The sequence below is a fragment of the Poeciliopsis prolifica genome, unplaced genomic scaffold (genome assembly GCF_027474105.1).
Source record: "Poeciliopsis prolifica strain line A6 unplaced genomic scaffold, Auburn_PproV2 SCAFFOLD003, whole genome shotgun sequence".
NCBI lineage: Eukaryota > Metazoa > Chordata > Actinopteri > Cyprinodontiformes > Poeciliidae > Poeciliopsis > Poeciliopsis prolifica.
In genome coordinates this window covers 8717954-8735860 of record NW_026562378.1, presented here as the reverse complement: position 1 = coordinate 8735860, position 17907 = coordinate 8717954, and the positions used below count along the sequence as shown (strand labels likewise).

General features: G+C 39.3%; 1 protein-coding gene across 4 annotated transcripts in view; it reads right to left on the bottom strand.

Moving 5' to 3' along the window:
* Positions 1–202: 202 nt before the first annotated feature.
* LOC129352649 (histone deacetylase 7-like) overlaps positions 203–17907 on the bottom strand; it is a 46112-nt gene continuing 28407 nt past the window's right edge. For 3 of the 4 annotated variants that reach the window (XM_055021764.1, XM_055021754.1, XM_055021745.1), the window contains exons 16-26: positions 17105–17145; positions 16223–16330; positions 15628–15683; positions 14480–14567; positions 13871–13990; positions 10749–10846; positions 6493–6611; positions 6088–6221; positions 5923–6007; positions 3983–4130; positions 203–3309 (exon numbers count right to left, since the gene is read on the bottom strand). In XM_055021764.1, the coding sequence (XP_054877739.1) occupies positions 3288–3309; positions 3983–4130; positions 5923–6007; positions 6088–6221; positions 6493–6611; positions 10749–10846; positions 13871–13990; positions 14480–14567; positions 15628–15683; positions 16223–16330; positions 17105–17145 (1019 nt within the window). In that variant the 3' untranslated portion in view covers positions 203–3287. Of the gene's footprint in view, positions 3310–3982; positions 4131–5922; positions 6008–6087; positions 6222–6492; positions 6612–10748; positions 10847–13870; positions 13991–14479; positions 14568–15627; positions 15684–16222; positions 16331–17104; positions 17146–17907 lie in introns of those variants that run through there. The other variant, XM_055021772.1, reaches the window with a different exon arrangement.

Here is a 17907-nt window from a genome sequence, read left to right as displayed (position 1 = left end):
ACCGGCGAGGCGTTGTGTAACTCTGAACATAACATTTCTGTACCCCTTATAGAATATTTGAATTTTCAAGGAAATTTTAATTGCGGTTTTCCATTAATTGTAAATGACTGAAAAAAGCCTGAAACACATCACCCTGCTGTACATGTCGCTGTTGTGTCTATGACTGGAACATAACAAAGACTTAGAGGAAATAAAACAATCATTCAAATGTGTATAAGTTATGTTTATTAAAAATGGAAAACAAAATAAAAAAGTCAAAAAGCAGAAAAACGGGTCAGAGGGGAGTAAAGTAAGGCACTATTTACACTGTACAAAAAAGTCAGTCAGTTATCAGTAAACTGGACTTGCCCCCCCAGTTTCGTTTAAGCTCCACATGGTTCAGGTCACCTTCACAGGTTGGTCAGTATCATCTAATAATTTGGTCTTAAGGCTTTATATCTGAGCTCAAATACAAAATACAAACGTTCTATTCGTTAAGACTAAAAGGATAAGACACGTCAAGGTTCTTTCCGCTGGAAGCCGTTTCGAGGAGCAGAGATGCCGGACGCGGGCCGCTCCGTCCGTCACGCGGTTTACAGGTTTTTGTTGCACCGACAAGCAGTGGACAGGTGCTGAGCTGCATGTTCAATGTCACACAGGAATGAGCCAAAGAGGGGAAGAAAAAACAAACACACTGGTTTTTTAGCACCGTCTTAACTGCATTGGACACGCAGAGAGCACTTCAAAGACGCCAAATCTGAAAGCATAAATACACGTAATGTCAAATGGATTTGTTTATGTATCTGTGCTTTTGATGCTTTTTGACTGTTTGGAAAGAGAAAAGAAACATTCACAGAGGCTTTGAAGTTCTTTTTTTTTTTTGGGACATGCCAATCTATGGACAGCACATTTTTCTCATAAACTGTGGTTGTGGTTAACCTCTGTCCAATCGCACTGTACGCACATCATCGATTATACAATCAACTGCGTTGGGTTTTGTTGCTCCGTCTTAGCCGGCCCTTCGTTTGGCCGATAAGTGACAGTAAACAGAAAATTACACATGTGAAACACGCATCGTATTGTCCATATTAAAAATATCAAATAGTCAGAAAAAGACACAGCAGGAATGATTCTCCACAGGGAAAGAAACACTGGTCCACTTTTCAAAGTTCACAACATCAAAGCTGAGATCTCTGAGGGAGGTGTAAGTGCACTTTGTCTCTGCGTGGAGCTGTCTTAAAGGCCTTGGGCGTAACAATCATTCAAAATACCAAAACGTGGCTTTCTTTTTGCACAGAGTTGAAGCCATATATTTACATACAGTGTAAAAAGACAAACCTTTTCTCACTTTTAGACATTTAATAAGACTAAATATTGCCAATTGAGGTCACTGAGAATTACTAAAATCATTCTATTAGCAACATGTGAGAAATAATCATGTAAAAAGATGATTTTTTTATTACTCTCAAATTCAGAAGTTTACATGCACTTCCTTGGTATTTGGTAGCATTCCCTGTAAACGCGGGGCCAGACTTTGTGGGTCTCCTTACACAAGCTTCTCACAACAGCTTGCTGGGCATTTGTCCAAGTCACGTTTGTAAACTGCCTTGCTCACTTACAAGTATAAAGTTTTTTCATTTGCGCTTTGCGTTGGCTCGTACAAAACATTCATTTTGTCGTCACCAAACAAAATTTTCCATTCAAAAGATCCATTTGAGGCCCAGTTTCACTGTTGTCTCTGATGCCTTGCTTTAATATTTCGACGTGATCATCTCTCTGCATGATCCCGTCTGTTCTGTGAAGCGCACCGGTCCCTCCAGCAGTACCCGACGATGAACCAGACCAGGACTGCCCTCAGTTCTCCATCTGATGATTTTCCCATGAAGTCACACAAAGAAGCGGCGCGTTTGAGCGATCAAACACGACATCCACAGGTCTTCACTCACATACTGCGCCTTAACCAGTCAGAAGCTTGTGACGTCATCACCTCGGCTTTCCCAAATCATGTGAGAGCGTCTCAATCTCAGTTTACAGCGTATGTAAACTTCTGAATTTCAAAAAAAAAAAAAAAAAAAGAAAGAAAGAAATACCAGACGCGGTCAAAGTGGACCTCAGTCATTAGTCAGGCAAAGAACAAACACAGATAACTTTAGGAACATTAACTAACCCGAAACAGGAAAAGTTAAATGTCAGATGAAGAGAAAATATGTCTCTTTTTATACAGGGCGTCTTTGGTTTCGTCTGTATACAATCTTTAGAAAGTGATCACAATGAGCCGGAGCTTTGTTCAAATCCATATCTGTCTTTCATAATATCAACACCCCAGCTGCTTAAGGTATTAGCTCTAAACTGTGACTAATCGCACCAATACGATGGTATTTCTACGTATTTAAGATGTACTTTATAAAAGAATGATGTGTCTTCTTTTATCTGTCAGAGGGTGATAACTATAACTGCAGCTATTTAAACTCCTGCTGCATGTGCTCGGCTGACAGGCCAAGGAAGAAAGAAAGAAAGAAAGAAAAAAGAGATTTAAGAAAATATGTGGACACAGAAAACAATATGAAACATATGTATCTCAGATTCCACTGTAGCTTCACTCTGGATCTCTTTAAGAAAATCTCATGCTGACATCCACAGAAATGTGTGCCATATGTCGAAAAAAAAAAATGAATATTCAAATGAAGTAGAAACTCGAACAAACGAAAATGTTTGATTGTCGTCACGCTTCACGTTGCTTCCTGTCCGGTCACAGAACGATCACAGTGCAAGACGATCAGAATAAACCCATCTTCTCCTTCATTCGATGTTTGTCAAGTGCAGAAAAACAAAACAAAAAACATCACCTTTCACCTGCCGTCCTAATCCACGCCAACGTAACATTTGCTAAAAAAAGAAAAAAAAAAAAAACCCTCAGTGGTCTGTGCAGGTTTCGGCACAATCAGTAACAAATTCTCATCTCTGCTCCTGCTACATCCTGTTGCACCAGGTCTTCATTATTCAGTCTTTGGACATATTTTAAGTTGTTTTTTTTTACTTCAGTGATCAACGTTGCTTTCAGGAAAAAATCTTTTGGGGATATGAATGTGGCACGAGATGAAGACTCTTCCATAGGGAGTGTCTGAGCCAGTGGCTGTGCTGCAGCCAGTAGTAATGCAGGTTTGTATGTTCCAGTGATGATCCAAATGCATGTATATATAAGTGTGTGTGTGTGTGTGTGTGTGTGTGTGTGTGCGCATGTTTCCACTGAGTCTGAGTTGAAAGCTTTAATTGGGTCGCTCTTTCCTCAGATGGGTCTTTTATGTTCTTCACATTCTTTCAAGCGGTTTCCTTTAAAAAAGAAAGAGAAAGATGTTAGACATAAAATGCAATACTGTTACGTTTAGGTTGTAGATAATTAGAGATGAACTCATTGGAATTTTACCATTTCTGATGTAAAACAAAACACAACACTTAGGAAGATAGGCTGAAAAGTATATATTGAATGCCTTATTTCTTTCTCTGCAGTGAACAATCATAGATAATTTATAATTCTAGAAAAAAACAGCATCACACTTTGTGTCAGAGAGCGGACACTGAAGCAGAATTTCACTCTTTTAACACAAAGAGAACCTGTTTACAGAGTTGACATTTTAAGCTGTCATTAGCATCTTAAACCAGTAATTAGTGTGGCTAGCATTACTAAAAGGTTGGCCTTTTTCCATCGAGAATTGGAGCTGTGACATTTACAAAAGCAACAAGCTTCATTACCAACAAACATTGAAAGCTCAAAAGAATAAAACAGGGTGTTCAGTCTTCCTGTTACCTGCAGAACATCTTGTTCTCTCTTGGTGTCTCACTGTCCAATAAACCAGACTTATCTCGATATGTTAGAAAGTACAGCTTGTTTCCCAGTTCTTCCTCACAGATTGGATCCAATTTTGAGTTTTGAGTGGGGATAAAACTCAAACGTGGCTAAGCTGACAATAATTACAATGTTTTTTTTTTTGTTTGTTTGTTTTACCTCTCTGATGTGAGGGACCCCATTGACAGGGAGGCAATGGCATTGACCGCTTCACTGTCCGAGTCTCGTCTGAATCTGTGTCTCTGTGCCTGGAGGTAGGACAGATCCACAGTTGTGGCTGAATCCCTCACACTTTGCCAGAACTCACCTGAGAGAAAAAGGAAAAGAGGAAGGATACAAGAAAGGAAAAAATAAAATAAAAAGATTAATGGCTTAAGTTTTGGTTTTATTCCTGTTTTCATCCTGGCGTTCTCCTTGAGGGGACACGCCTGAGCTATCCGAAAGAACAGCTTGCTGTTTGATCTGCTAGATGTACATGTTTGATGTGAATATAAGCAAAGACTGTGGTATAAACAGCCTCTGGTCCAAATATCCGTTTTGATAATTTCAGAAATGTAAACTCAGACTCAGTCTGCTCTCTCGGGGCTCACAGTCCTTTGTCACACAACGGGGGGAAAATAGAAAATAGAAAGAAATCAGTGACTGTAAATTTGCTTCTCTATAAGTGCGTGTGTTCTGGCTGCGCATACAACTTACATATACTTCACCCCAGGCCTGAATTATGGGCTTAACATTCCTGTGGCTATTCAAATATTTTTAATTAATCTAATTTGGTTGGGATAACATTTGTGTGCAATCAGGAGGGGATGTTGCGAAGGTCGTGTGCCAGAGAAGTGTTTGAAGATAATTGGAGCCAGGGTAGCTGTGTGTGCGCGCGCGTGTGTGTGTGTGTGTGTGTGTGTGTGTGCTTTGTGGGACGGCTGGAGGGATGGGAGACAGGGATGGAAGGGAGGAGAGGTGGTCAGAGAGCAGAAGCAAAGAGGTCTAAAACGTGTTAAATAGAGTGAAAAGGGGAATTGTTACGAGTTACTGAGAACATAAATGCTAAGAAGACAAACTGTTTGATAAAAGCCGGACAGGAAAACAATTAATTGTTAACTTAAAGCATTTTGTTGAGGCTTTATTGATGCATATCAACAGTGACTTGAAAGCCTCATTTTTATAAGGTATTTATAGGGTTGATATATATATAAAAATAATGTAATCAAATCATATACGCATACACCTCATTCATCACCAAGGAGTATGAACAATGTGGCCCACATAAATCATCTCCTGAAAAATATTTGTTGATGCAAGCCTGTATATTCCCTTCCAGCCGACTGAGGGAAATTTATCTTCAGCTCCTATTTATTGTGACAGTTGTTGTACAAATGATCTGCAAGGCTTGGAGTTTCTTTGTTAGTGTGCCCTAGACTCATTACAACAGAAATTACTCAATCAGTGCTGCAAAATTCTGCAGGGGAACATAAAGTGTCTTACAAAGTATTCGTGACTAGTGAACTTTTTCACGTTTTGTCGCTTTGGAACCAATATTTTCGCTCCGTCTGGTTGGGACTGTATGTGATACACTAGCTAAACAAAAATTATACATGGTTTGGACATTTTTTGTCGTTGTTTAGGAGCAAAAACCAGAAAATAAATTCAGCCTCTCCAAATTGATATCTGGTAGAAGCACATTCTGCTGCAAAGTGTTGTGGGTATTACAGCTTTGAACATTCATAGGCTGGAGTTTTGCTGTTTGTTTAGTGTTTTTGTCTTGCTGGAAGGTGAACCTCCATCTCTTAGAGCCTCTTAAAACCTTTGAATGATGGACTAAAAAATCATTCAAAGGATATTTGTTTATAACATGTTTAACTCTTACTCAGTTTCATACCTGCCCGGTCTCATATGTTTCTAGGTCTTTATAATAATGTTTGTTCGCTGATGTTCTCAAAATAAATCTCTGAAGCTTTACACAATGGCTGTTTGCAAAGCTTTACAAGGGACTATAATTAAGTACATTTACTCCAAGTACAACTAATAAGTTTGCTTTATTTGACTGTTTTTTCCCTTGTAAATGTTATTCTTCACAGTCAAGTTAATGTTGTCTTTCTCACCCTGGATCTGGATGACTCTCTGCAGAGAGCGCACCGCATTCTCACAGGGCTTTTGGTCCAACAGCGACTGGGACAGAGGCTCCACCTGAGACATGCCACACAGTTAGTGATCTGAGGACGTGACACCCTGCGTTAATCTATGCAATGAGATATGACACGTCTCACCTCCATGCCGAGCAAGGCGCTGACACAGGCTTCAGAGGCATCGCAGATGGCTTTGAGGTCATGGCCCCCCTCCAGAGCGAGGATGACCCGGCCTCCTGCCAGCGACATCAGCTGACGAGTCAAGAAGCCAAAAACTAGTAGAGATCAAACCAAGCCAAAAACACACAGATTGGTTGAAAAGGAAACAAAAATTCAGAAAAAGCTTCACTTGTAGAATACAGAATAAGTGGGGTTCTTTTAGCTCTTATTACATCAATATAATGCCAATATGACAGATTTGTGTCAAAAAGGTTTCATAAGGAAAAAAGATGTCTGTCAAAAAATGTGAGACGCATAACAAATATGGGTATTGAACTGTTTTGAGAAACTCTGATGAGTGCACACTGTGCGCTGGCTGATCCTTACGCTTGGCTGTGACGGTGTAGCCTCCCAATGAAGGTTGGTGTCCTTCAACAGCATCGAAGCCGGCGGAGACCAAGACCACGTCCGGGGAAAACTCGTGGGCAATAGGCATCACTACAGCCCTGAAGACAAGACAGAGAAAATGGAGAGCTGTTATAGCAGCTCATTCATGTTCAATAGCAAATCTGAGATCCCATTCACCATTTCAACAGGTGATCAGGAGAACTGTTAGGAGTAAATAAAACATAATGATGTGTAAAGAGGAGTAGTCATAATGTGATTGGATTCATTTCAGAGCAGCATGGGGAAAAACCCCCCCGAAAGATTTCTGATGCCAGCACAACAAAATTGAAACAGGGTCGTTTAAGTGATTTCTACTAGAAAGTCCATCCAGGGAAGGCCTTATCTGGACTGGTAGCTACAAGCATTTACTGGGCTGAACACACTCTTCCATTTTAAAATGGTGAAAAGAAAAAAAAAATTGTCAAAGGCACAGCGCCAAGTGCTTGATCTCAGTTCTTGATTCATGGCTGGAAGACAGCCAACCCTAAGAGGTGGTGCACCTCCCAGGTGTAAATGTGTGCAACTGTTTGAACGTGAATCAGAACCCTGATGATAGCAAAAGAAATGTCTATTTGTTGTAATTGCGAGGGGAAAAAAACAGCAAGGATCTGACAGTAAACAGGTGTCAAACACCAAATATGTTTTTCTAAGTGAAAAATACTTGCTGTTTTTTACATGAGATGTCTGCATATTGTGCACTTTACTGAGCAGGGACCACTTTCCAAGCCTCTCTACTCTCCGTCTTCCTTCCTCTTCTCTCCTGCTGCCAGTTATTTAGCAAGAGCGCATGGCCTATGCCGCGTTTGATTCCCTCTTACTCGCTCTTTTTCTCTCAGCGGCAGTTCAAAGGCATTTGTGCGCGTCTGGTTCCTATTAGGCGCTCGTCCCTCTTCTCACGTCACTGACAGCCAGCCATCTGGGATCCATTGGCCCTAATTACGCCGCCTTTGGATTCCCTAACAATGCACCCCCCACTTCTTCTCTCTTCAGCTGTATTCTCCTTCCCTCCATAAGTTCATTGTTTGTCAGTAACCAGTTGGAAATGAACAGGCATCAGCAGTGCTACCTGTGATGAGACGCACCTCAGATTTCGGCCATTTTAATAACATGTATAACGTCACGGTTCTTGATCTCGGTGATGATGAGCCCTCTGTTGATCGTAATGGAGTCCCAACCACCACAATCAACCACAGGATCACTTCTGCCACTAATATATACCCCAAAACAGACTCACATCATCAATAACAAACTTCTTTTCCATTTGTAAGAGACAGACACATCTTAGAACACCCTGAAATCCAAATTATATATTCATATCAAGCCACAGAACTGGCACAAGATTAAATAGGCATAACTGCATGAAGGTGAAATTATGTTGCTTTTTTTTAAACTGTAGAGCGTGATATACACCCCTGACACCCTCACAATCCACTTCAATTACTCAAACACAATGCTTCTACTTTCTTCTGACATCCGGCAATTGTAATTGTTATTCAGAAAATATGCTTGAACCCAAAATCATATGTGACAAAGGTCCTGCACCAGCAGAATGCGTCTCATTTAGACAGTCTTTTTAGACAGTCTTTGTATGATGTAAGCTTCATGGCAAAAGTAGAATACAGTACTACACTGTGGTTAGCTGAGGAAGTTTTACACATGAAAGCACTTGCAATTTCCTAAACTGGGTGAAAAATACTAAAGCCAGACGCCTGCTCAGGAAAGGACCAGTTGTTTCTTAATCGGGATCCAGAACTCCAGTAAACACTGGGCATAGTGTTTCAAGACAGCCCATTGGGTCGATGGGATTTTACCAGTATGGGTTAGCTCATTAGCATCTTTCCTGTGATGAGGGGCCCACCCACTGTGTCTGAAGCAAGCACCATGAAGAGCTCACATAGCGTTTTATTCATCTGGTGGCGAGCCAGTGCTGCTGACAGATGCATTCTGTGTTCATTGCAGTGTAGCGCACCACCAAACCACATTCATTCAAGACTAACAGCTTGAATGAAGTGAAGAATTTGGTTGGAGAAAAGGTGTGTTCCGGTAGCTCCTGGCTGTAGATCTTTGAATTTAACTCAGCAAAAAGTACTTTTTCCACAATTCTCGCCTTTTTTTTTTAACAGCAGTGCAAAACTGGATTATTTCCAGTCTGTGTACAAGTGATAATGTGATTTAAAGAAGTTTTTCATTGCCTTTCAATGATGCTAAATGGTAAAAGTATTAAGATGCACCTTTAGCTACATGCTCAGAATTTAAATTTAGTGTTGCAGTTGTAGGGAGCACCTCCATGAAGAGGGAGTGTTTTGTATTTGAAGCTTGTTCAGAGTTATAGATGTGTTTTTCCCACTAGAACTCCAACTCATTAATCCAACACTGGTAATAGTGCACATTATTTGCAAAAGTACTCAAATGTCATGTGTATTTTCAAATTTTTTTATATTGAAACCATACACATCAATACATTTTAGATGGGTTTTACACAGAAAGTTGCACAAAATTGTGAAGTGGAATGGAAAAGGAAACAGTTAAATTTTTTTATACAGAAAAATATACAAAAAATGAATGGAGCATATTTTCTCAGCCTTCTGGAGAGGATAAACTCTCGTTCCTTTTGCAAAATCTCCCAACTCTGATTGGAGTGAGAGCATTTCTGAACATTGATTTTAACCTTTGCTGAATAATTTTAATTGGATTTAGTTCTGGACTTTTACAGTTTTTTTTATTTATTTCTTTGTGAATTAGCCAGAGCTAAACAAGGCTCTAGCTGTATGTTTAGGATTATTGTCCTGTTGGAGGGAGAGCCTCCACCCCAGTTTCCAGTCTTTTGCAGCATATTAAATTGGTTTTGTTTCAGGATTGTCTTGTAATGAGCTTCGTCCATCTTCTTATAAACTCTGATCATCTTCTTTCTATTGAAAAGAGGCATCCACTCTATTGTATGCTTCAGTTGTAGTCTCATGTGACCAGATCACCTTCTTCCACATGTTTGTTGTATAAGGCTTTCAGGATGGCTGTTTTGATAGGATTGCAGATGTGCCACACTTTTTACAATCTTAGATGACAAATTGTACACTGCTCTATGAGATGAGTGCTCTGTAAAGCTCATTGTTTTGCAACCCAATAGTGCTTTAATCCTTTATAACGTTCTCCTGATGCTTTAGTCTTTATGATACAGCTTGTTCATCAAAATTCTCCAACAGAGAAAGTTTATATTTACATAAACACATATGGACTCTTGGGTGAAACTTTTAAGGCAATTGCACACATTGGATTTTATTATTTATTCAGAGTAAAGTGACTAAATAGACATGTGCAACATTTTTTGTTTGACTATTTAGCAAGTATGTATTATTTTGGGCTTTAAAAATGTGGAAACAAAAAGTCAGAATTTCAATATTCTGATTGTAAATAGTAGCAGAGGGTCAGTAATGTCATTTGATGTTAAAGACAATGCTATCACACATATACCACATATTAGAAAAAAAAATCTAAAAGTAAAATAACTTCTGTCCATACACCTGCTCTAACAAAGCCTCATTTTCTGTAATAGGACTGTTCAATAATCAAACAGGACTTGCTGTTTGATTAAATATGAATAAACAGTTCAATGAAGAAAAAAGCTCAAAATGTGAGAAGGAAATAGCAAAGAAATGTGTACGACAGCACCCATTCAACTCTTTAATTTTGACTAAATCACAATATATTCAATATCTTTATCAATGCATTCCTGTCTGACTCATCCTTATTCAAACAACACTAGGTCTGATTTAACTCTGCAAAAGCTCAATTAGATAAGATGGATGTGTAAAAAACATAGCTGTAAATTTCAGTGACATTAGAAGTCATCATGAGTTGATCAATGTCTATAAAAAAAACAGATGAACAACTTCTTTACACAAATTAACAAAAGCCTCAATGGTGATTTAAAACACATTCAGATTGATATAATAGATGTCATAATAAGCTAAGAAATATAAAAAGATCCCAGAACGATTATCCTGAACTTCTTCCTGGTTTTAAAAGAATATTTTGCATTTGTATGTGATTATCAGTTGTGAAATATTGAACTAAGTGAAAGTTTTGAGGTGTACACCATAGAATAGACATTTATTTCGAAATAGAATTACTTTTATGTAAATGCACCTGAAATGAGACACAACACTCTACAGCTAACAGAGAAAACTTTGTTTATTTACCTGAATGCAGCCAGGTACTCTGCATCACCCATTGGAGGCTCCAGACCACCAGTCCATCCCACATTGACACTGAAGCCTTTACCCGCTCCTACACCCACCTAGATTAAAGCAGACCAGGAAAACAGTGGGACTGTGAGAAAGAAACAATCACTGAGAATGTCAAAAAAATAAATAAATAAATAACTGAGGGGAAATTCTGAAACTCCACGACAATGACAGATTTGTATCAAATGCTCGCAAAGTTAGCATTGCTGTTGCAAAACTTTGTATTGCAGCAACAGAGGGAACGTCGCTGCATCTCTTCAGGCAACATCAGGGAGGGATTATGATTCCTAAATGAAATACGGATGGCTGTTAATTCAACACCCCTGTCCCTCCATTTTGATTTCTATACAGTTTGTCAACTGGCCTTTGTAAACCAGTGAGCCAGAGCAGAGCTACAGCCGTTTATAATTCCCAAGCTTTAATGTACAACTTAAATGGGCTAAACGCTGACTGGTCTACAACCACTCCCCCATCCCCTGCCGGTGTGTTAAAAATATACTATCTACTGTAAACTATGATAATATAGGTAAAGTATAATGACTGTCTATTATGAGTTCTGTGTGAGAGTTAAATCAAAATCTTGAATTCCATTTTCCACAACTCCTTCATGTTTTAAAAGAGACGGATGCCAGTCAGAGTTGATGAAGCTTCCCTCAGGTTGACCTCGTTTACTCGGGGCAGAAAGTGAACAGAGGCCTGGTTCTTGGAAAGAAGTTGAGGATTCCTGTCTCTCGCTCTTTGTAGTCCTGCAAGAAGCCATTTAGCTGTTCCCCAAACCCTTCACCATCAGTCAATGTGTCAGTTTGGGGAGAATTGTTGGCGGCTGATTGACAGCCACTTGGCAACAATGTATGGTAATTTCCTTTGTGTGTGTGAGAGAGAAAGAGAGAGCGGGCGTGAGTGTGAGTGTATGGGTGTGAGAGGATGCTTGAAAGAGAAAGAATGCTGATGAGCATCACAGAGAGTCTGTCTCCATTCTTCTCAGTGGACGGGATGTTCGCAGGGCAAACGAAAAACACATGAGGCCTCCTGTCTTCTGCCAACTGTTAATGTACCAACATGCATGCGCCTGTGCACACAGTCAGATACACAAGCACATGCACATTAACCAAACATACCATTTCTGCTATAGCTCCGAGTGCATTGCGCTGTTCTTTGTTTTCTGTCTCTCTTTCATGTTTCAGGACTTACTGGACTAAATTAAACCGTCAGTGGTATTTGTGAGCTACTCCGCACTCTATGTTATGATGATGACATCACATCCTTTACCCCATGGAGAGATATATACCTACACGAGGGAATGAGAGACTCCAGAGGTTTACCACACTGCTTCTCAGAGGTTGCAAGTCCACTTCAGGGAAAGCCACATCCAAGCCCAGAAAAGTGTTTTTATGTGTGCTCCCCGTGAGATTTTGTGGGAGAACACTGAGTGTTAACGTGGGGGAGGATGGCAGCATGAGAGGAGTGAATTCGGGGGATTGGAATGAGTGGCAAATGTCAGCATGGGTTGGGGTCAATTCAACTGACCGGGGTAGTCATTACACTTGGTTTTGGGTAAGACCACAGGAAGGAAACAGGCATCTCCATTTCTTGGATTCAGACAGGCATACATCTCAACTTCATACATCCTGCTGAGAGGGCTAGACCTCCAAGACCTCAAAGTTTCTTAGCCAGAAGTATGAACGTAAACATATACACAGTGGTTACTAAAACATACAGTAAAACATCTCCTTGGTACTTTCAACGGATAAACATGTTTGAGAAGTGTCCCAAATAAATTGCCACACACACAAAGATGATGAAAGACTTGCAGTAGGTGAATGAAGACCATGATATTTTAAACTTGCTTTATAAAGCATTCATACTAAGGGATTATGAGAGAAAAACATAACTGGACAATAACAATCTGAAGTTACAAATACTTGCTCAAGGGTAAAATGCAGGATTTAGATATAAACAAATTTAGTCCAAAACTGATAAATGATTTATTTGTCAAAGCTTGAAATGTTTTGTCAGGGGCCAACTAATAAAAGGCACAATTTCATTTGTCTTCATAGGCACACTCTGAGCTCTTGTGGTCCTTACTGGTTCACTGAACTCAAACAGATACTAGATAAACGTCTGTGTAAAAGCAATCATATCCCTTAAATCTTTCCACATTTTGTTCTATCACAATTATAAACCAGGCTGTATTATATTGGGATTTTACATCGTAACATAGCAAGTAAATATGAAGAGCAAAAAAAGTTTCTACAAATAAAAATATGAAAAATAAGTGTGAATTTGTTCATTCCTTTTGCTCTGTTATTTGCACAAAAAACTGTGTTTTTAGTAGGTGCCTATGCAATAAACAGAATACACCTGTGTTTAATTTAATCTCAGTTTTAATACAGCTGTGCTGTGAAGGTCATTCTGGAATACATCTGTGAAGAAACAGGGCCATGAATACTCTTCATAAATAAGCTTTGTTTAGTCCGGGTCTGCAGTTCGCAGACTCATGCTATCGATATGTGTTTTTTAACAGAGACAGTGAAGCTGGTCAGATGTGAATGTGAGGATAAATTAAGCTAAAGACAAAAAAACAAAAACATGAAAGGAAACCTGCTAAAAATATGTTTAGAGACAGTCCTTGTCTAATGTAACAGTGAATTGGTTTTAAAATAAAACAAATCTAGCTCTAGATGTGTAAAATTGACAGACAGACCTCATTGAAGTTGAAGTGAAAGGTGATTGTACAAAGAGCACCTGACCACTCACCTCAAGAGTGGTGAGGGGCTGGTAGGCTGAACATAGATGTATGTCACACTTTTTACTTTGATCACATTTTGAAAAGCACTTCTCCTTTTCCTTCAGTTATGCTTTATTTTGTTTGTGTCCTCTAGATACATTTTTTATAAACTAGATAAAAGGGTTTGTGGCAGCATTACAAAGTAGGAACAAGTTCAAAAGGTATTATTAATATTGATAATATCTGCTGAATCCAGGTAATAAATAATCCACAAAATAAAGAGTTTTATTTTTGTGGGGTTCTATTATTACAATGTAAATAAAACCATACATAGATACTGTTTAAGTACCTCATTTGGATTTCCACTACCAGGAAAGAAGTTTCCATCATCGTAGCGATGCAGAGAGATATACAAAACACTCGGGTCATCATAGAAGGCCTCTTGGGTGCCATTGCCATGGTGCACATCCTGGACAAGATTTGAGTACATAAAGTGTATAAATATATATATTAAAACATATATATATATAATGCAAGTCTTAAACAGTTTGTAAGACTTGCATAACTTTTCACATCAGTGGCAAAAGTTCTGATTCTTTTTTGTTTGATTTATTATAATAATAACTGTTGTTTCATAGAATAATATACTACATAGTGGGTCCTCAAATGCACACATGTTCAGCAGAGATAACGGCTGGCTCTGAATCAGTATATATATGCCGCGGTGAACTTTTATGTGCCTGTGTGTGATTTTGAATTTACTCTAAGCATATGTGGCAGTTCGACTCACACGTGGATAACAGAAATAACTGTCTAAATGATCTCAATTGTAATTAGGATTGCTACTGTAAGTCTGGGTCTTTGCTTTTTGCACCTAGACAACATTTACTTTCACTCTGTATGTTTATAATGTCTCCTTGAAGAGAAGGGTGATCCTGATTGATGTTTTGGTCCTTACCCAGTCTACTATGAGGATCTTGCTGACACTGAGTTTGTTTTGGAGCTGCTTGGCTGCGATGGCCACAGAGTTGAAGTAGCAGAAGCCCCTGTGGACAAACAAACAGGAAGAGTGGCAGCCACGTGTTTATCACAGCACATCTTTTGCAAATTAATTTCACAAAATCCACATATGGCCCGTAGGAATCTGTAAGACAGGTCTTTGGCTTTGTGTGGTGCCTTCTCAGGCCATGACAGTCCCAGTGCTGACTCCTGCCACGTTAACATCTATTGTAAGTTATTCAGGAGTATTATTGTGTTTTAGTTTCTTAAATGTTTGCCTTTTCTTAGCGGACAAACAGAAATGGCTTCCGTTAATAGAATGTTATGCTGACTCTAAAATGTTACACTCCTTAACAATGGAGAAGCCATGCATTTCATGACAAACTGAAGAAAAAGCTTATCATAAAATTTAAGACACATTTTAAATGGTAATTCTGCCAAAAAGCTGGCGGGATGCGAGGGATGATTTCTGAGAAATGAACTCACAGAACTCACAAACGCTGGCTGTCTACAACAGAAGTATGCAAAGAAAATGTTGATGCATGAAAAACAATGGAGGAATGTTGGAAAAGGCAGTGTCAGCATTGGAGTGTGAAGTGTGATTGTCTACGTGCATGCGTATGTGTGTGTGTGAACAATGTACACCATAAGCTGTCCAAACTTAGCTCATCAAGAAAAATCATTACCACGCCATAAATAACTAGTGACAAGCACTGCTGAGCTCACACACACAGCCCCAGCTGAATGTGGTTATTTAGCTAATGCTTGCTATCAAAGGGTGACACAAATCAATGCACGCAGATATGCACATCCACACTTATCCTCATACAGCACATGTGCAGCGTGCGTGGATACACAGCTCCTGCACATCTCTTTGAGGTGCTTTGCTTTGTGTCTTGAAAGCTGTAAAAAACAGTAGAGGAAGTAGATTGCCTCTGGCATTGGGCAGGTAGTGCACACCAGTCATACATTAATATAGACACACTACAGCACCCTCTCTCTCCTTTTCTTCTTCTCAAGTAGCTGATTTTTAAAAAAAACACTTTGCAACCCCCTTAGCTCCCGGTATGCATGCGTGTGTGTGTGTGCATATACTTCTATACTTACAGAGGAGAAGAACGAGTTGCGTGGTGTCCGGGAGGTCTCACCACTGCAAATCCATTCTGTAAGAACATAGAAAACAGTCTTAACACCTCACTGTTTTAACAACTTATTATTAAACATAAAGGTGTTAAAAGACTAACATAAAATTGTTTCAGATATAAATAAAGGTTAACAAAAGAGCTGCAAACACCTTTATTTACTGTGAAACAACTGTCCATTACACTGCACAGTAAATATTGTATATGATATACTTAATTCAAGCTGTATTAACAAGAACTCTTAGATTGCTTGTGTCTTAATATAATGAAATTGAGCTGCTCCAGTTGAGCTCAGTTTGAATTATGAAAATCCTCTTATTTGATAGATTTGACACCTAAACAATCCATCCATCCATCCATCCATCCATCCATCCATCCATCCATCCATCCATCCATCCATCCATCCATCCATCCATCCATCCATCCATCCATCCATCCATCCATCCATCCATCCATCCATCCATCCATCCATCCATCCATCCATCCATCCATCCATCCATCCATCCATCCATCCATCCATCCATCCATCCATCCATCTCACCTTCAGCTATCTATCTCACCTTCAGCTGTCCCTGTGCCACCTTAAGGGCCAGGTCTATGACACATCCTGCTGCTACTTGGGAAGCAGCTGCTGTGTGTTGCTCATTCCAAACTGTATCAATGTCCACCTGTTTATAAAACAAAGGAAAGCACATCACAATTACATTTTATTCATGAAAAATGTTACAGTGTCGATGCAGGATTAGCTGACCAGAGCAGTTTTTCCAGTGGGAAAGGTCTAAGGGTTTTTCATTACAATGGCAAAATCTATTTACTTTTGAAAACATCTCAGACAAAATATTAAATTGTTTAACGACAAAAGTGTGTATGTGTATGAACTTCAAAAAGTTATCTCTGCTGGCGGTCTGGTGCGTTGTTAGGGTAACGCTGAAATTACAGAAATTTCTTTTTTCACAAGGTTTACCATCTTGTTTCAATCACCCCTCTTCACTCTAGCAGCTAAAGGCCGGAAATCCAGGCACATTGGTGCTCTTATCAGCTGCCACCCATCCCCCTTCAGTTTTTCCTTCTTTACTATAAACATAATATAATTTTATTTATCCTACTTCCCTTTTTAGGTTTCCCTAGACACATATATATGTTCAGCACTTTATTTGTATGTTTTCCCTTGTTGTTCCTTCCCCCTCTGACTATTGTACAGACTTTGACTTTTTTGAGGTTTCAAAGTTATCTTAGCCAAAAACAATAGCATGAGCAATTGGTAGTATCATTATCTAAATTGTGTAATAAGGCATAATAAGCCATGTAATGTTTGCTGTTCAGTAATGCAATTAGATGAGTGGAAATATTCCCACATGACTAGAGTTTTAAAACAGATCTGTATTGTGTGTGATTGTGTGTTGATGTGCGCGCGTGTGCGTGTCCGCCTGCGCAGAACTCACCCCCACACCTCCACATGGTAGGTCCACAAAAATACGTGATCCTGCATGGAAATATTTGTAGTATTTAAGAGTTGTAAATATATCACATTTACATATGTACAGGATGTACACAAAAAAAACATCTCACATTACAACTACGAACTTTAATTATTTCATTGAGATTTTATTGAACAAAGGAAAGGTTTGTTTGAGAACAGTAGTGAACAAACAGGATCACAAAAACCAAAGAAACACAGCAGACAGGTTAGGTACAAAAGTATGGAGAAGTTTAAAGGTGATTTAGTTTATAAAACAATATCCCAAGCTTTGAACATCTGACAAAGCACTCTTCAATTTATCATCTGGGGAAACTTTGCCCAACTGCAAACCTACCAAGGAACAGCCACCCACTTCAGTTGGGTGGCTGACAAGCAAAACATCAAACAGAGAAGAAGCCAAGAGGCCCGTGTTAACTTCTGAGGATTAGCATAGATCCGCATAGATCTGTCCACTCTCCCAACTGAGAATCAACAGATTCTCAGGTGGGAAAATCTGTTGATTCTATCTGTTGATAGGCAGACTCAACAAGTCTGGCCTTTATGAAAAAGTGGCAAGTAGAAAGCCACTGATGAAAGAAAGACATAAGTTCAGTTTACAGTTTTCCAGACGCAACGTAGGGAACACAGCGTACATGTCCGAAGGTGTAGTAGTTAGACAGAACCAAAACTAAACTTTACGGCCGACAGGTGAAACGCTATGTGCGGCGGGAAGCTAATACTGCACATTATCCTGAACACACCACCTCCAATGTGAACCATGAAACA